The 19,147-nt window shown below is 47.4% G+C and overlaps 1 protein-coding gene across 1 annotated transcript in view; it reads left to right on the top strand.

The window, feature by feature from the left end:
* PAK1 (p21 (RAC1) activated kinase 1) overlaps positions 1–19,147 on the top strand; it is a gene marked incomplete at its 3' end in the record, with an annotated part of 55,292 nt that overhangs the window by 4,562 nt on the left and 31,583 nt on the right. The window contains exon 2 of the mRNA XM_080363340.1: positions 15,816–16,026. Within this exon, the coding sequence (XP_080219466.1) occupies positions 15,837–16,026 (190 nt within the window). The 5' untranslated portion in view covers positions 15,816–15,836. The remainder of the gene's footprint in view (positions 1–15,815; positions 16,027–19,147) is intronic.

A 19,147-nucleotide genomic window follows, 5' to 3' on the forward strand; every position in this document is an offset into this window, starting at 1 on the left:
CCATTTCTATTTGAGGTATCTTCGTTCAGCTTGATCACAACCAAAGCATGAAGTTTTCATGGGTTTTTAATTTTATTAAGGATTGAAACCCTCAGGGGAGGCTTCACCTATGGGGATATAAATTCAAACAGTGTTAGAAGTTTAAAGAATGTATATTAATCTGAAATCCAGCTTCTACTTTTAAAGCTAGAAAGGACCTTGGACAATGGCAGGCCATAAATTTGGGTGTCTGTTTTATAATATTTTAATCAAGCAACAGAAACTGATGCAACTTTACGGCTTTACTTAAAATAAAATATTGAAGCTCCTCAGATAAAACTAGATATACATTGAAGAGTGTTCACAAAGTTATTTCCAGCCTGAAGTGACTCTTTTAAAAAACAAAAGCAGCCAAATGTGCGTATCTTGGGAGGCTGTGAATCAACACCTGCAAATACCAGGAGTATGAGAATAACCAGGAACGGAGGGAAATTCAGCTCAAAGGAAATGACTAGAAGGAAGGAGTAGAAGAAGCAACCTTATACTTGCAGAGGAGACAGTTCACGTAAGCCTAAAAGAGGGGAGACTCGGGCTGGATGAGAGTTGTTGTTGCCCCTGAGGGTGGTGAGAGCCTGTCCCAGGTTGGCCAGAGAGGTGGTGGATGAACCATCCCTGGAGACATCCCAGGCCAGGCTGGACCAGGGCTCTGAGCAACCTGAGCTGGTGAAGATGTCCCTGCTCATGGCAGGGGTGGCACTGGGGGAGCTTTGAAGGTCCCTTCCAACCCAAGCCATTCCATGATTCTGTGTTCTGGATTGATTTCCAGGTTCTCTTTTCCCACAACCAGCATATTTCCCTTCCCCACATCCCTCTGTGAGGGGGGTGTAAGAACAGGAAAGGGGGAGTTCTTGCAGGTTGTGCTGTGGCAGGTGTATAAACATGAGCTTCGGTAAAAAGGGAGGCAGGACTTGAGTGAGACAGTGTGTAAATGCCATAAAGTGGATGGGGCGAAATTGGTTTGGGAAGTGCAGCCCTACATGTTCCTCCCGGGTGTGCTCAGGGACCAATGCTGAGATTTCTTGTGTGCTGTGAAATAGCTGTTTCCAAAAGTGACGGCCCTGTTTGTATCTTGAGTTTTAGAGCAAACAGCTGTTACTGTGGAGGTGAGAGGTGAAATTGTAGTGCTAGCTACGGAATTTAAAATATCTCATTTTACACTCTCTTGCCTTGGATTTACAATAGGAGAGAGAGTGGGGTGGATGCTGAGATGGGAATTGGTTTGAGTGCCTGAGCATTTGGGAAGCTTTAGGGTTATAGGTAAGTAGCAGGAACCTCGACCTGAGTGTGTTGGTAGGTAACGTCCTTGAATCTTAATTATTAGAATCAAGGAGGATGATCAGAAAACTCTGTGTCTTGATCTGCTGCATGCTGTGCTCTCATGGGGAGGCTGATTCACATACTGATGACTTTCATGGGAAGGAGCTGTGGGACTTCAGCAAAGTGACTTACAGTGATGGGAGGGAATATTATACCAAAGGCCTGGACTCATATGGCTTCCTGGAACATCACTTTGGTTATTGTCTTCATTTCGGAAATCTGGTGAGCTTTGGCTGCACTTGGAAAAGGTACAACACTGTCTATAGAGCTTCTTGGCTGCTCAGTAGCGACCATAACATGATTTTTAACATTTAAAGTACAGAGGGGAGATGCAACCAACCTGACAAAGCAGTCTCGAGATGAATAAAACATGCGTACTGGCAGGCCATCCATCAGTGAAATCCAAATTCTGCTGAATTCGCAGTTCGTATTGTTGCTAATTTTAGGATAGAGGTGCTCACGCAGTGGGAACTGGATTGAAAGAAGCAAGTTTCTTGCTACCGATGCTGACAGGGAGCTCGATCGGTCTTTGCTGGTTCGGGTTTTTTGGCTGCAGCTGATGCTGCTGGTTCATGAGGGAGAATGAGGTTTAAATAGGTAGCAGTGAAGATCCACGTGTCCTACTTAAAGCTGCTGAGGTAACTGTAGCAAGAACACGGGATAGGAAGATCCATGTCCCAGAAAGACTTGCACAAAGATGATGCGAAAAACCTTGCCTATTATTTCTGGTCCTGTTATTAACTCTTACTCCTAATTACCTAGTGCCTTAAAATGGGCCTGCTACTGTAACAAGTGATGTTCTTATATTTGCTTTTATTCAGTGGAATAAAAATAGTTCACTTGGCTCATGGGCTTTATTTAACTGAGCGCTAATGCAGAATTGTGTCTAATATATTGCAGAAACAGCAGATCCTTTGTACCAGTCCTATAGAGCTTTCTGTTCTCTCCTGACATACAGTAAGTACGATTGGGATCTGAGTAAATGATGTGATAAAAGGCCTGATGGTACCTCCTGAACACAAACTGCCGCTCGTTAACTTAAACGATGATTATTCTTAATGCACTAGTGAATGCTCTGCAGTCCATTTGTACAAGTATGGAAGTCTAGGAACGCAAAACCCTGACGTGGTATATTCGCTCCGCTTCCTTCTTTATGTATTGGGATAGTAAACTAGGTACAATAGGGCATTTTTCAGTGGCATATTATTATAATATACTCTACTGAATGCTCAGTTTGGTGGAAACCCTAAGCTACCTTAGGCTTTTTCATTTGCCTTTTAAGTGAACTGCTCTTAGAGCATTAAATGTATCATAGTGGAAGGAGTAATTGCTGCAAACTCGAAGCAGATTTATATGCAGTTCTCAAATTATTTGTCTTTATTGCTAATTATCTCTTTCGTTTCTGGGTGTCTGACCGTGCTTTCCTTGTCTTTTAATTCAGTTTGCCCACAAAAAACTCATGTTTGCTGCAGAGCTCATTCTGTCTTGGGAAAATTATTCATTCTTCCTCTTTCCCCAGCTTTGTAGAAGAACCAAAACTTTTAACGATGCAACGTGCAACCGAAGCAATCTTTGTGATTTCCTTTAATTGAAAACTACTGCCAATATGAAAATCCTGGCTCACAATTACGGGAATGCGACAGCTTTGCCAGTCATTACATAAATACTACAGGGCTTCCTACTGTCATTAGCTGTGCTGAGCACAATGGAGCTATACACAGGAGTGAGCGCTACTCTGATGATAAATTTTTGCATTTCCAATTAACACTGAACTGTTGTGGCATTTCCCCCTCAGCCTAATTGAGGATCTTGGATATCTTCGTCTGCTAACGATGCTCTTGTGCGTTGTCTTCTTTCTCTTTAGTTTCCCAGCGTTTTACTCTTAAGAACGTCAGTTTCCTCACAGGATCACAGAATGTCAGGGATTGGAAGGGACCTTGAAAGCTTATCCAGTGCAATCCCCCCATGGAGCAGGAACACCCAGATGAGGTTACACAGGAAGGTGTCCAGGCGGGTTGGAATGTCTGTAGAGAAGGAGACTCCACAACCTCCCTGGGCAGCCTGGGCCAGGCTCTGCCACCCTCACCATGAAGAAGTTTCTTGTCACATTTAAGTGGAACCTCCTGTGTTCCAGTTTGGACGCATCACTCCTTTTCCTATCATTGGTTGTCACCGAGAAGAGCCTGGCTCCATCCTCCTGACACTCACCCTTTACATATCGATAACCATGAATGAGTCACCCCTCAATCTCCTCTTCTTCAAGCTCCAGAGCCCCAGCTCCCTCAGCCTTTCCTCACACAGGAGATGCTCCACTCCCTTCAGCATCTTTGTTGCCCTGCGCTGGACTCTCTCCAGCAGTTCCCTGTCCTGCTGGAACTGAGGGGCCACAACTGAACACAATATTCCAGGTGTGGTCTCCCTAGGGCAGAGCAGAGGGGCAGGAGAACCTCTCTGACCTACTGACCACCCCCCTTCTCATCCACCCCAGATACCATTGGCTTTCCTGGCCACAAGGGCCCAGTGCTGGCTCATGGTCCTCCTGCTGTCCCCCAGGACCCCCAGGTCCCTTTCCTTTTTGCAGTTCTCTGTCTTGACGTCTTTTCCCCTCAGAAAAACTCACCTTTTGCAGGTTAATGCAAACTTTCTGCTATTTACATACCGTGGATTTTTGCCAACCGCTGCATTTTGGTGTCCTCTGTGCGCGTGGGATGTTGTTGACTTGACCTGACAATGTTCTAGTTTTCTGACATCTTCCTCCCACCCCCATTGCTAAATGGCAAATGTCAAATCTTTGCATTTAACAAGATGTGTGTGTAAATGCTATCTTTTTGCGGATAACCTATGTGTATTTAAAACATGAATAGATTGTACAAGGAATTATTTGGAGTAGTGGGGCTTAATTCTGAGCACAGGCTCTTGTGTTCATCTTCTGGATTGGAAACTTTTGAATGGAAAGTTGATTAATGATTCGGCTGCTTTCAGTTGCTGTGGCTGCTAATGTGCAGTTCAGACTTAGAGCCAAGTGGCTTAGGTGCAGTGTAGCAAGGGTATTTTTAACTGTGTGTTAACATATTTGCTTTATGCTGCATTTAGTCATTTCCTCCGGAACACAGATTTCCTCCAGGAAACCTGCTTATATGGGCTTTTGGTTTGCTTTAATACAAGAGACCTTTATTTTTCCCACCCTGCTTAGCAAGCTCTGACTCCAGCCACTACTTCGACTCGTGTGGTTGAAGCTTTGCCTTCCTGTGAGCAAAAGTGGAACCAGAGCCAAGGCTGCTCTGTACGGCGCTGCAAAATGCAGCCCATGCTGACATCTGCAACGGCGAACTTGCTTGTTCGGGCACGTAGCTGGGGGAGGGGAGACGGCACTTGTGGAAATGAAGAAATAAGGAGGATGATTTGTGGGCTGAGAAGTTTTAAAAATGATACTCTTGGTTCCTTCTGTCTCAGCGTGTTTTTTTTTTTGTAATATGGATGCCATTTATTTCTCTTGGGCTGTTTAAAAGCGCTGTTACAATGGGGTAAACTCTCGGTCAAAACCAGCAGGCAGCTGCTGGGGGATGCAAACAGCTGGAGCTGCTCTCTGCAGCTCCAAAACCATGAGCGACCCAAGTGCTAAAGTGAATTCATCCTGTACTCCAGGTACTTGGGCATAACTGACATTGACTGCAAAGTAATTATTGTTTGACACCGCTGGGTATTCATGAAAACAACCAAAGCGAAGTTGAAGCATGGCAAATTGAGCCGGTGTTGCCTCTGCAGTTTTGGATTCAAGCCTAATGTGGTGGAAAGGGCTTGACCTGCCCAAGTGCTACTGAAACCTTCCGTGTGTCTGGGCTAGTGTCACTGGGGTCACGAGTGGGCCCGCGCCGTGGAGCCTGCCCAAAGCTGGGCCTTGATTATTTAAAACAGAAAGAAGCTTCTTGAACTTGAGCAAGTGGAGAAGTCTGCTCGGTTGCTAGGAATCGAGCAGTTATAATTAGTCTGTTCTTCTTTAGGAGTGTATCTGTGCAGCATGATGGCTCAGCACGTATATCTGCCCAGGAAGAGATTTCACAGTATCACAGAATGTCAGGGGTTGGAAGGGACCTGGAAAGCTAATCCAGTGCAATCCCCCCATGGAGCAGGAACACCCAGATGAGGTTACACAGGAAGGTGTCCAGGCGGGTTGGAATGTCTGCACAGAAGGAGACTCCACAACCCCCCTGGGCAGCCTGGGCCAGGCTCTGCCACCCTCACCATGAAGAAGTTTCTTCTCATATTTAAGTGGAACCTTTTGTGTTCCAGTTTGCACCCATTACCCCTTGTCCTACCATTGGTTGTCACCGAGAAGAGCCTGGCTCCATCCTCCTGACAGTCACCCTTTATATATCTGTAAACATGAATGAGGTCACCCCTCAGTCTCCTGTTCTCCAGCTCCAGAGCCCCAGCTCCCTCAGCCTTTCCTCACACGGGAGACGCTCCACTCCCTTCAGCATCTTGGTTTCCCTGCGCTGGACTCTCTCCAGCAGTTCCCTGTCCTGCTGGAACTGAGGGGCCACAACTGGACACAATATTCCAGGTGTGGTCTCCCCAGGGCAGAGTAGAGGGGAATTCACAGCTCTTCTGCCCAGAATTAGTGCCCACTGCAGTGGCGTCCATCACCTCCTGCAAAATACGCGCTAGGGAATCCCCCCCAGCAGTTCTTGCGTTTAGCCCAAGCAGTTGGGGTTGAATTAAAGCCTATTTTTTTAAAAAGGACCCTCCAGTCTTTCAGCTTTTAAAATTCTGAGCCATGGAGTCTTTCAGCATTCCTCAGCTTGTAGCTGGTCACTCATCCTTTCTGTCTGGCACTATGGAAATGACGCCGGCAGCAAAGCGGGACTGGAACCAGCATCTGGCCATCTGCCACGAGTGTGTCCCCCGCTCCGCACACCCACCTGCTCTGCCTGCAGCAGTGGATGCGTCCTCTTCTAAACATGTACTTATTTTTAGTGTTTTAATCATTGTTTCCTTTAATTTAGCGATTTCATCTGCATCTCTAGGTGTTGGCAGCACTTGCAGCGGTCTCGCAGGTAGATTTTAAAGATAGATGAGCAAACACCGCGGTTTTGTAATTATTTATTAGAACTTGCTGAAAATTTGTAGCTTTTTAAAATTCACATGTAAATGTCGCATCTGGGCTGATGCATTGATGGACCTTGACTATTTTTTGTGTTTAATTGGCACACTTGCACAGCACTCAGATGTGCAGTAACTGGCTGGGAAGACAGCTAGATGCTACAATTTGCTTTTTAAAATCATTTCTAAATGTGACAATCAGTCTGTCCTCCTCCAGGGTGCATGAATTGCTGCTGCTCTTTTCCGTGACAGCCTGTGTCCCAACTTCCATCCGCTGCCAGGTGGAGGAAAAGGACACATCTTGCCTCTTTTTCAGGTGGAACATATGTGATGTGCCTTTCCTTCAATGCAACGCTGAATTTGAGACCTAATTCAATGCAAAGATACAAGGAAACAAAATGAATGAGTTCATCCTGTGTCAAAACCCAGCTGGTAAACTGCTGTGAGTTTTCTGCTGGGATTTGGATGAAAGTGTCGCACACGGGGACAGAGTCTGCTGCTTGCAATGTGTTTGAGCAGAGCAGGGGACGGCTCCTACTCCTTCCCACCAGCACAGTGCAAGGTGGGGAATGACCTATTAGAGAGCAGCACAGAGGAAAGCGACCTGGGGGTCCTGGTGGACAGCAGGATGAGCATGAGCCAGCACTGGGCCCTTGTGGCCAGGAAAGCCAATGGTATCTGGGGTGGATGAGAAGGGGGGTGGTCAGTAGGTCAGAGAGGTTCTCCTGCCCCTCTGCTCTGCCCTGGGGAGACCACATCTGGAATATTGTGTCCAGTTGTGGCCCCTCAGTTCCAGCAGGACAGGGAACTGCTGGAGAGAGTCCAGCGCAGGGAAAGCAAGATGCTGAAGGGAGTGGAGCATCTCCCGTGAGAGGAAAGGCTGAGGGAGCTGGGGCTCTGGAGCTGGACAAGAGGAGACTGAGGGGTGACCTCATTAATGTTTCCGGATATATAAAGGGGGAGTGTCAGGAGGATGGAGCCAGGCTCTTCTCGGTGACAACCAATGATAGGACAAGGAGTAATGAGTACCAACTGGAACACAAGAGGTTCCACTTAAATTTGAGAAGAAACTTCTTCATGGTGAGGGTGGCAGAGCCTGGCCCAGGCTGCCCAGGGGGGTTGTGGAGTCTCCTTCTGTGCAGACATTCCAACCCACCTGGACACCTTCCTGTGTAACCTCATCTGGGTGTTCCTGCTCCATGGGGGGATTGCACTGGATGAGCTTTCCAGGTCCCTTCCAATCCGTGACAGTCTGGGATTCTGTGAACAGGAGATTTTCACTCCAGCCATGGGGTAGGAGGCTGCCGGGATACCGGCACAGTGGTAAAATGCTTTTTCTAATCAGGATCAACTCAATTAAAGGCAAAGACTCTTTTGTGGGCGAGGCACCCTTTCCTCACGCTGGCAACAACAGAAGAATAGCATCTTGGAAAAACGTGATATTTCCTTTTGGTAGGAGGCAGAGAGGGAGAAACAGCCACTGAGTATCTCCCTCCCCCACCTCTTGTTTAATATAGTTTATTCATCTGTAAGTTGTAGCGAGTAGCTTACAGCTACTGTCTTGCCAGACTGCATGAATTATAGATGGCTCTTTTATGAGTTTTCATGTTGGCTCCAGCAATTAGTATGCGTTGGACGTAGTTATCTTCATGGCATCTATTGTAGCGTAGGTTTCAGCTCCTCCGAGTTTTTAATTGCTTTCTGTTTTAGCAATCAGTCATCTGCCTGTCTTACGACGGAAAGCAAAGAAAACACAACCAGCTCGCTAGAACCTTATAGTTCAATGTGGAGCATCAGGTTTGAAATGATGCAGTTTACCAGAAGGAAAAATGACATAAATAGAGGATATTTGTTCTTTTTTTATTATCTTTTTTGTGTGCGTGTGGTACACACAGTAGTGCCAGAAGGCTCCACATATGTTGGGGTCCTGCTCTGCTTGATGAACTGCTCGTGAGCTTGTGCCTGTATTACAGGGAAGCTACAGGTATAAACGTCACGATTTTGAGCCTTTTAATACCTAACACAGCTGAGCAGACCTGCGTGGATCTCTGCGTGTCTGTGTACTCTGGGATGCTGCTGTTGGCACCTGTGGGCGCCGTGTTCTGTTCAGCGTCTCAGTTTGCTCTGTTTTGAGCTGCCGGGTGGTTTCCTGAGTCTCTTGTCCCCTCGTGTGTGGTTGCCTGTCACTTCTTCCTGCCTGCACAAGTGTTTTCTAGGTATGAAAGGAGAGTTGGTCGGGTCTGCTGTTCGACTCGGCTGAGGTAATCTGATTTAGCTAATGAGCTTCAAAAGTTGCTGGGGAAGGATAGGGAGCATTTGAAGGGCTCTTTAACTTGTCTTATGGCAGTCATAGGTTGCAGTGTGTAATAAAACTTGTATTTTCATAAGTACTGTGTGCTGAAACAATCCGAACTTTCAGTACTCCCAGACGGCTGCAGAAATAATAGTCCTACATCATGGCTATGCCCTCCTAGTGGTGTCTGTGGGCTTTGGTTTGAGTGCTGGTATTTTAATATATATGTAGTAGTTGAGAATAGTTGTGTCTGCAGCTAAAACCTATTCCCTCATCTGACTGCAGTTGAAAAGTTCATGTGCTGTTTCCTTGCTTTCACTGTTCGCTTAATCATCCCGTGGAAACATAAGATGAATTTCTCTGCAGAGCAGAGTCGTGCTGGTGCGAAAAAGGGAGTAACTGGGTCCGGTGACGCTTTGCATTCCTGTCGGGATGGATCGCGCCGAGCAGAGTGACTCACTCCAGTGTCGTAGCACTGATGTTATGCCGGCTGGTGAAGCGATTGCTGAACTTGAGCAGGGCCTGCACAAGGGGGGGTTGTTTAAAGCCTTCTTATGTGTGAATTGGCAGGAGATTATTTTAGGAAGAAGAGAATTTGCACAGTCAACAAGGCTACGGTGAGGGAGATGGCCGCATATGACCCCTTGCTGTGGCTTTGTGCTCTGGGGGCTCAGCTCTGCTGTAAAGCCCTGGAGAGGTGGGTGGAATTCTGTCAGGACAGGGTTTCATCCGCATACTTTGAAGTCAACACGAGTTTAAAGTATAATGATATTGAGTTTGAGGACAGACTGTGTCTCTGTGTCACAGTGGGAGGACTCATAAGCAGGTTTTTGGTTTTCTCTTTAAATACAGAGGTTGAGAGAGGTTCTTCTGCCCCTCTGCTCTGCCCTGGGGAGACCACACCTGGAATATTGTGTCCAGTTGTGGCCCCTCAGTTCCAGCAGGACAGGGAACTGCTGGAGAGAGTCCAGCGCAGCCACCAAGATGCTGAAGGGAGTGGAGCATCTCCCGTGTGAGGAAAGGCTGAGGGTGCTGGGGCTCTGGAGCTGGACAAGAGGACACTGAGGGGTGACCTCATTAATGTTTCCAGATATATAAAGGATGAGTGTCAGGAGGATGGAGCCAGGCTCTTCTCGGTGACAACCAGCAACAAGACAATCTCCTCCTCCTGCAGCTCCAAGAGGTCTGATCGGTGGGATGATCTTTGGATTCACCTTTATTCAACCCCCTGTGGTGTAAACCAGGGCGTTACAGCAGCAAATGTGGTGCCCACTCCTGCAGGCTGACGCTCATTTTCCTTCTCCTTCCCTTTTTGCAGCGTATTCCTGACACCTTCCCAGCAATTTGCTTTCTCACAGTTAAATAAAGACAAATGCAACGCAAAATGTGGCACTTCGGCTTACGCCGTTTCAAACGCTTTAGTTGTGCTGGTTCAATACCAACCACCAACGCTATGATATGCAAAGCCCATCAGTGAGGCCTCGATATCTTCATGTTGGGCAGGATACGTGCGCAGCAGCGGCTGCCAAATTTACCAGTTGGGTTTTAGTTTATACTTTCCACTGCTTAGACAAGGAGAACAGTCGCTTGTACCACTTGCTGGCTGGCACTCCAGCTGTCGCTTCGTTCTGCTCTGTTTTATACTGGAGAATGGCATGAAGCACGAGTGATGGGAGATGCACAGGGCACGTGCCAGAACACACCCAGACAAATGCACAGCTCATTTCCCCCCACCCCTCCCAAACCATCCCACTGTTAAAATCAACACCCCAAATGCTAGTCTGTCATTTAAAATGCCATTGCACAGTTGTGTTGGGAGGAAGCGGGGCTGGGGTCAAACTGCTTACAAAGCTCCCTGTGTGCGAAGACTCACAGTATCACAGTATGTTTGGGATTGGAAGGGACCTCAAAAGATCATCTAGTCCAATCCCCCTGCTGGAGCAGGAACGCCTAGGTGAGGTTGCACAGGAACATGTCCAGGTGGGTCTTGAATGTCTCCAGAGAAGGAGACTCCACAACCCCCCCAGGCAGCCTGTTCCAGTGCTCTGTCACCCTTACTGAGAAGAAGTTTTTTCTCAAATTTAAGTGGAACCTCTTGTGTTCCAGCTTGATCCCATTGCCCCTTGTCCTATCATTGTTTGCCAACGAGAAGAGCCTGGCTCCGTCCTCATGGCACTCACCCTTTATATATTTATAAACATTAATAAGGTCACCCCTCAGTCTCCTCTTCTCCAAACTAAAGAGACCCAGCTCCCTCAGCCTTTCCTCATAAGGGAGGTGCTCCACTCCCTTAATCATCTTGGTTGCCCTACGCTGGACCCTCTCCAGCAGTTCCCTGTCCTTCTTGAACTGAGGGGCCCAGAACTGGACACAATATTCCAGATGTGGTGTCACCAGGGCAGAGTAGAGGGGAAGGAGGACCTCTCTTGATCTACTAACCACCCCCCTTCTAATACATCCCAGGATGCCATTGGCCTTCCTGGCCACAAGGGCACAGTGCTGGCTCATGGTCATCCTGTTGTCCACCAGGATCCCCAGGTCCCTTTCCCCTACACTGCTCTCTAATATGTAATTTCCCAATCGATACTGGAACCTGGGGTTGTTCCTGCCCAGATGCAGGACTCTACACTTTTCCTTGTTAAATTTCATTAGGTTATTCCCCGCCCAACTCTCCAGCCTGTCTAGGTCTCGCTGGATGGCAGCACAGCCTTCTGGTGTGTCAGCCACTCCTCCCAGCTTAGTGTCATCAGCAAACTTGCTGATAGTACACTCTATTCCCTCGTATAAGTCGTTAATGAATATATTGAATAATACTGGCCCCAGTACTGACCCCTGAGGTACTCCACTAGATACTGGTCTCCAACTAGACTCCGCACCATTGACTACCACTCTCTGGCTTCTCTCCTTAAGCCAGTTTGTAACCCACCTCACTACTCTATTGTCTAGACCACACCTCCGCAACTTAGCAACTAGGATGCTGTGGGAGACTGTGTCAAAGGCTTTACTGAAGTCAAGGTAGACCACATCCACAGCTCTGCCATCATTCATCCACCTTGTAACATTCTCATAAAAGGCTATGAGGTTGGTCAAGCATGACCTACCCTTGGTAAAGCCATGCTGACTGCCCCTAATAACCTTCTTATCCTTGATATGCCTTGAGATAGCACCAAGGATAAGTTGTTCCATTACTTTCCCAGGGACAGAGGTGAGGCTGACCGGTCTATAGTTACCCGGGTCCTCCTTCTTGCCCTTTTTGAAGACTGGAGTGACATTTGCTTTCCTCCAATCCTCGGGCACCTCTCCCGTTTCCCAAGACTTGGCAAAGACGATGGAGAGCGGTCCAGCAATGACCTCAGCCAGCTCCCTCAGCACCCGCGGATGCATCCCATCTGGACCCATGGATTTATGGATGTCCAGTCTATTTAATTGCTCCTTAACCCAGTCCTCATCAACTAAAGCAAGCTCCTCCATTGACCTGGCTTCATCTGGGGTCTCAGGGGTACAGGGCTCCCCAGGACAGCCTCCGGCAGAGTAGACAGAGACAAAGAAGGCATTCAGTAATTCTGCCTTCTCTGTATCTTCCGCCACCAGGGCACCCACCCCATTCCTCAGTGGGCCTACATTGCCTCTGGTATTAGTTTTATCCGCTATGTATTTGAAAAAGTTCTTTTTGCTGTCCTTGACCCCTCTCGCCAGCTGTAATTCTAAGGAGGCCTTGGCTATCCTAGCTGCCTTCCTACATCCTCTAACAGCAGCCTTATATTCTTCCCAAGTGGCCAGCCCCTGCTTCCATGACCTGTAAACTCTCCTCTTCTGCTTGAGCATACTCAATAGATTCCTATTCGACCACGCAGGCCTCCTGGCTCCCTTCCTTGACTTCCTACGCGTGGGGATGCTCTGATCCTGAGTGTGGAAGAAGCAATCTCTGAATGCAATCCAGCTCTCTTGGGCCCCTTTTCCTTCAAGCAGTCTTGCCCATGGGATTTCCCCCAGCAATTGCTTGAAAAGGCCAAAGTTTGCCCTGCTAAAGTCCAGGGTTGCAATTCTACTTGCTATTCTGTTCCTGCCACACAAGATGCTGAACTCCACCATCTCATGGTCACTGCAACCCAGGCAGCCCTCAACCTTCACTGCTTCGACCAGACCCTCCTTGTTAGTGAGGATGAGATCCAGCAGTGCACCTCTCCTAGTCGGCTCCTCCACCATCTGCATGAGGAAGTTCTCATTAATGCACTGGAGGAACCTCCTGGACTGTGGCTGGCTGGCTGAATGGTCCTTCCAGCAAACATCAGTTTCTGTAATTGCCACCAGGTCATAATCTCCTAGCCGAACACAGGATTCTAACTCCTCCTGCTTATTCCCCATGCTGCGCGCATTGGTGTACAGGCATTTCAGGGAGCGAGCAGAGCACTCCCATTTCTCCCTAGGAGCATAGGAGGCCACCTGGTCCTCATCAGTTTTAGAATGCTGCCCCACTGGGACAAGCCCAGCTACAACCCCATCCCCCTTCGAGCCTAGTTTAAAGCTCTCCAAATGAGCCCAGCTAATTCCTGCCCCAGCATTCTTTTGCCCCTCTGAGATAAACCTTTCCCACGTGACACTGTCCGGACTGGTGTCTTATAGAACCAACCATTATCAAAAAATCCAAAGCCCTGCCTGTAGCACCACTCTTGGAGCCAACCATTTAGAGAATGAATTTTCCTGTTCCATCCCACATCGTCACTTGAAGATGGAAGGAGTGAAGAAAAGATCACTTGAGCCCCTGAGTCTTTCACCATCCTTCCCAAGACCTTGAAATCATTCTTCATTGCCCTCAGACTACGGGAAGCAGCTTCCTCCCCATCTGTCTGGAAGACCAGCAGCGGGTAGTGGTCTGTCGGGTGCACCAGTCTTGGGAGCTCTCTAGCAATATCCTTGATTCGGGCCAAAGCCTTAGGGCTGTGCAATACTGCCAGCCCTCCTGTTTAAAAGCAAGTGTGAAGAAACCAGGAACCAAGTAAGTGGGGGAGAAGGTGGAGCTGCAGACCAGCTGTGACTTGGCAGGCGTGGGGAACTTCTGCTTTCAGCAAAGTCTAACGTGTTGCAGCTGGGTGCCTTCAGAAAGCTGTGGGCAGCATTGGCCTTTCTGAACTCCCTGGAGCTTGTTGGGGGTGCAAATCTTCCCAGCTAGTGCTGAGCAGCAGTAGCCTGGCCAAAGAATCATAGAATAGTTTGGGTTGGGAGGGACCTTCAAAGCTCATCCAGTGCCACCCCTGCCCTGAGCAGGGACATCTTCACCAACTCAGGTTGCTCAGAGCCCCGTCCAGCCTGGCCTGGGATGTCTCCAGGGATGGTTCATCCATCACCTCTCTGGCCAACCCGGGACAGTGTTTCACCACCTTCATTGTAAAAAAAATATCTTTCTCATGTCTGGCCTGAATCTCCCTTCTTGTAGTTTAAAACCATCACCCCTTGTCCTGTTGCAACAAGCCCTGCTCAAAAGTCTGTCCCCATCTTTCTTATGAGCCCCTTTTAAGTTCAGAAAGGCCACAAAAAGGTCTCCCCAGAACTTCTCTTCCCTAGCTGAGCACCCCAGCTCTCTCAGCCTGTCCTCCCAGCAGAGCTGTTCCAGCCTTGCATCATTTCTGTGGCTCCTCTGGCCCCTCTCCAGCAGGTCCATGTGTGTCCTGTGCTGAGGACCCAGAGCTGGACCAGCACTGCAGGGAGGTCTCGCCAGAGCGGAGCAGAGCGGCAGAATCCCCTCCCTCCACCTGCTGGCCGCACGTCTTTTAATGCAGCCAAAGAAGTCTTTGAAGACTGGCAGGGTGGTGGTGTGTGGTTGTAGGACCATCATGTGGTTGTGGGATCTGTTCAGAGTGTGACCCATTGTGGTTCCTCTGAGTGCAGCCTAATGGAAAGCAGCTCCCCGGAGTCCAGAACTGATTTGGCTTTGGAACCAGACTTCTCACTTGTGGAGTGCAAACCACTTTTACCTTTCTGCCACCCAATAGTTCTTGCTGAGTGAAACTTCTTCCCTTACTGTTTGTGAAATTCATAAAGCGGTTGAACTGCTTTTTCCACCCAAACAGAAACTGTTCCTGCTTTGGTCTTTGTTCAGCAGTTAACTCCCAACTTTCTTTTGTGAACATAATGCAGGCAAATTCCAGTTTCCAGAAGGAACTCACTGCAGCCAGGCTGTGTCTGGACTAACGCTGATCTCATTTGGGTGGAACAAGCTAGTTGTTGCAGAATAATCTATTACCCTGTTCCAAAGCTTCCGTCTTTAAATCCGCACAGCAGGGATTATTTGCTTAAGGGTTTATGTATGTGTTGGAGGATCTAGTTTTGTTTGACACTACCAACAGAACAAAATGCGGGCAACTTGCCGGCAGTTTGAATTGCGCCTGGTGTTTACTGATTTCCCTCTTGCCCTACACTTCAAGCTGCCCCAGCGGAGGTTCAGATTGGATGTTAGGAAAAAATTCTTCATGGAGAGGGTTGTGAAGCATTAGAACAGGCTGCCCAGGGCAGTGGTGGAGTCACCATTCCTGGAGGGGTTTAAAAGGTGTTTAGACGAGGTTCTTAGGGACATGGTTTAGTGCTAGAGTTAGGTTATGGCTGGACTCAATGATCTTGGGGGTCTCTTCCAACTGAACTGACTCTATGATTCTGCTCCATGGTTTGCTTAAGGCTGTATCCTGAAATAGGCTGTTCTTGTTGATCAATAACACAAATTGTAGAATTGTTTCGGTTGGAAGAGATCCTCAGGATCATCAAGTCCAACTCTAATCTAAATCTGGCACTAAACCTTGTCCCTAAGAACCTCATCACGCATCTTTTAAACCCCTCTAGGGATGGTGGCTCCACCACTGCCCTGGGCAGCCTGTTCCATGCTTGATCATAGTCTTATTAACAGAAAAAATGTGGAGCTTGAGTAGGATTTGACACTGTCACACTTGATCTGTGTCGATATAACATTACAGGCCAGTCTGCAAATACCTGTGTGTGGTTTATTTGACTGTGTGCGATTCTAATTTACACTAAACAAATAAATAGGTGTTCTTTTTGTTTTTCCCATTCCTAGTAACGGCCTCTCCAGCTGAAGATGTCGAACAATGGAGTTGAAACAGAAGACAAACCGCCTGCTCCTCCAATGAGAAATACCAGCACTATGATTGGATCGGGAAGCAAAGATGCCGCAACTTTAAACCATGGCTCAAAACCTTTGCCTCCCAACCCAGAAGAAAAGAAAAAGAAGGATCGATATTTCCGATCTATTTTACCAGGAGATAAAAGTACAGTATTTCGTTTCTTATAAAATTCCCGTTTGAATGTTGCTCTGAATGACCTTAGTTAAGCACCTGATGCACCGTGATGGTTTAGGGTTTAGAAAATATTGCGTGTGTGTTTTCTGCACAACTGTTGTGGTCATTTTGGGGGTACGTAAAGTGCTGGCTGTAGATCTGTTTCTTCTGATGATTAATCCATCCTGCTTACTCTGGTTTGTGATTTTTTTTATCTCCCTCTTAAATTATGAGAACTGTGTCCCTGAATACTGGAATTAGCTCTGCCATTTCCCAGCCTGACTTGGCCTTAATGGTCTTGAAAAACATACATTTTTGTACCAGTTACAAGCTTGCCATTTAAAGCTGGCATTGGCAATTCCTTTGGTGGGGAGCATGGGGAGGTCTTTTGCTTATTTTGTTGTTTTAAACAGCAAATAATTTGAGTTGAGCATGACTAACAAGCCATCTCCTGCCAGGCCTGTCCTATGTTACTGTGTGGTCACTATGTGCTAGTGTTTGGGTAAGGTATTGTCTACTTGCTGTTAAGAATAATCCGTTAATACAAACTCTTCCACATTTCTTGTGAACTGAAGGAATATTCGCTTCTTAGAGAGACTGTAACAGATGGAACTGGAGATAGGAACTGCGAACTGTACATGGAATTCTGACTTTTAAGATCAGGATATTTTAAAAACTCTCTCATGAATCTTTCGAAAAGTGATGTAAGAAACAAAATCTCCAACTCCTAGCATGTGCTGGTTTCTTTTTATATCTGACCTATTTTTTGGACTTTCTAATACATCAGCTTTTTATAGAGTCTAGATTGCAATGGTGTCTGCATAACTAAAGCCAGGCCTAAGTATCTTCAACTTCCCAAGCTCCAGGAGGGAGGCTGCCTCCTTAATTTTTCTTATCAAGTAGTCTAATTGCAGTTGTATTTCCACTTTAAATAACCAAGATCTAGGTTCATTTTCTACAAAATATTGCAGCATTCATTATTATTATTGTTATATGATACCTTCAGCAACTTTCGATTGTTTTACGAACCTGGATTTTTGATTCTGCAGTCTAGAAACCCATGAACTCCGTGTTACAAGTTTGTTGAATCTCAGTTAGAACTTGCCATTGCAAGTATTAATCCTAAAGAGCTGCAGGATTTTTGTGTCGGCTTATTGAAGGGAGTGGGGTTTTTAAACCTCCAGGCTCAGCAGTTGCAGAGAGCAAAGAAATCACTTGGAATTTATAAGCGAGTAAAAGAAATACAACCCAAAATGCTAGTTTGAAATGGACTTTGAGGGAGAGCTGCGAAAGTGAATGATTTGGGTAAAATCAGCAAGCGGACTGCCACTGATTTGAAGATACTTGTGTTTACTGAAGATTGGCCAACGTGGCAGATGCTTCAAGACATGAGTGATTTTTGTTTAGCCAAGCCCAGCAGAGCCTTCTGTTGCAATACACCTGCCCCAACGAAAATGGTTCCTTCTATCCTCTATAATTCTTGTTGAGCGAAAAATACCATTAACACCATCACGTTCACTTCAGAGTAGTTGATTTTTCATTTTATGAAAACTTTTTCTAACCTCATGATGACAACTAAATTCCCAGTGCCGCTTGCTGCTTAAACATTGATGAAATTCCCAGGTGTTCAGACACCTCTCTGTGGTTCTTGCCTGAAATTATTTGGGTGTTATTTGTTAGTTTGGCTCTAAGATTGAGTTCAACCATTAACACTACCAAGGTCACCTGTAAACCATGTGCTCAAGAACCTCATCTCGGTGTCTTTTAAACCTCCAGGGATGGTGACTCCAGCACTGCCCTGGGCAGCCTGTTCCAATGCCCAACAGCCCTTTGGGGAAGAAATTGTTCCCCAGATCCAACCTCAACCTCCCCTGGCGCAACTTGAGGCCGTTTCCTCTGCTCCCGGTGCTTGTTCCTGGGGAGCAGAGCCCGACCTCCCCTGGCTCCAAGCTCCTTTCAGGCAGTTCAGAGATCAGAAGGTCTCCCCTCAGCTCCTGTTCTCCAGCTGAACCCCCCAGGTCCCTCAGCCGCTCCCATCACACTTGTGCTCCAGCCCCTTCCCCAGCTCTGTTCCTTTCTCTCAACTCGCTCCAGCACCTCAAGCCCTTTCTTGTGGTGAGGGGCCCAAAACTGCCCCCAGGATTCAAGGTTTGGCCTTCCCAGTGCCAGCACAGGGACGGTCACTGCCCTGGGCCTGCTGGCCACACCAGTGCTGGTACCAGCCAGGATGCTGGTGGCCTCTTGGCCACCTGGGCACACGCTGGCTCATGTTCAGTCACTGTCACCAACACCTCCAGCTCCTTTTCCACTGGGCGCTTTCCAGCCGCTCTTCCCCGAGCCTGTAGCGCTGCCTGGGGTTGGTGTGACCCAAGTGCAGGACCCGGCACTTGGCCTTGTTGAACCTCAGACAATTGGCCTTGGCCCATGACCTTTGGGGCTTTACCCAGGGTAACCACCGATTTGTGTTTAACCTCTGCTGGGGTTGCGAAGAGCCTGTGAAAATCTGAAGTGCTTGGCAGTTAATTTTGCTGGCAAATACAGACGTTGGCTTTTTTACTGTTATCATGAAAGCTACTGAAGTTGATGCCATCACTCCCTTCAGAAAAGCAGTAGCTTTTTACTCTGTGCAGGGAACAGGCACTTTACAAATGATGGATGAGAAAAGCGGTGAAAGGATACAGCTCAAACACATGGAATCCTGCTGTGAAGCAGGTGACAGACCTGTTGAGAGCTTGTGGCTCCAGATCAGAGGGGAGGCCAACAAGGGGGAACATCTCAAGGGCATCTTTTACAGGTTGGGAAGGGCAGTTCTAGCTGAAGGTGCTTTGGAAAGTGTCTTTTCCATTGTGCCGCTCCTGTTTATGAATAGAGCTGTGGTGTAAACGACACATGGGCTTAAACCCTGGTCCTCATACATGTTTGCATATGAGCTGTGTCCCCTTGCCAGGCTGTTCTGGAAGTGCCACGCTCTGCCTGCAAAATTTAGGATGTAATTTATAGTCCTGATTTCCTCTGTCACAGCCTAATCCCCCAAACTGGTATTGGGAAAGTATGGTGACTCAATACTGGTGGATCCTATCAAAATAGATGCAGAGCTTGTGTGACTTTCAAC

Source organism: Nesoenas mayeri (assembly GCF_963082525.1).
Source record: "Nesoenas mayeri genome assembly, chromosome: 1".
Lineage (NCBI taxonomy): Eukaryota > Metazoa > Chordata > Aves > Columbiformes > Columbidae > Nesoenas > Nesoenas mayeri.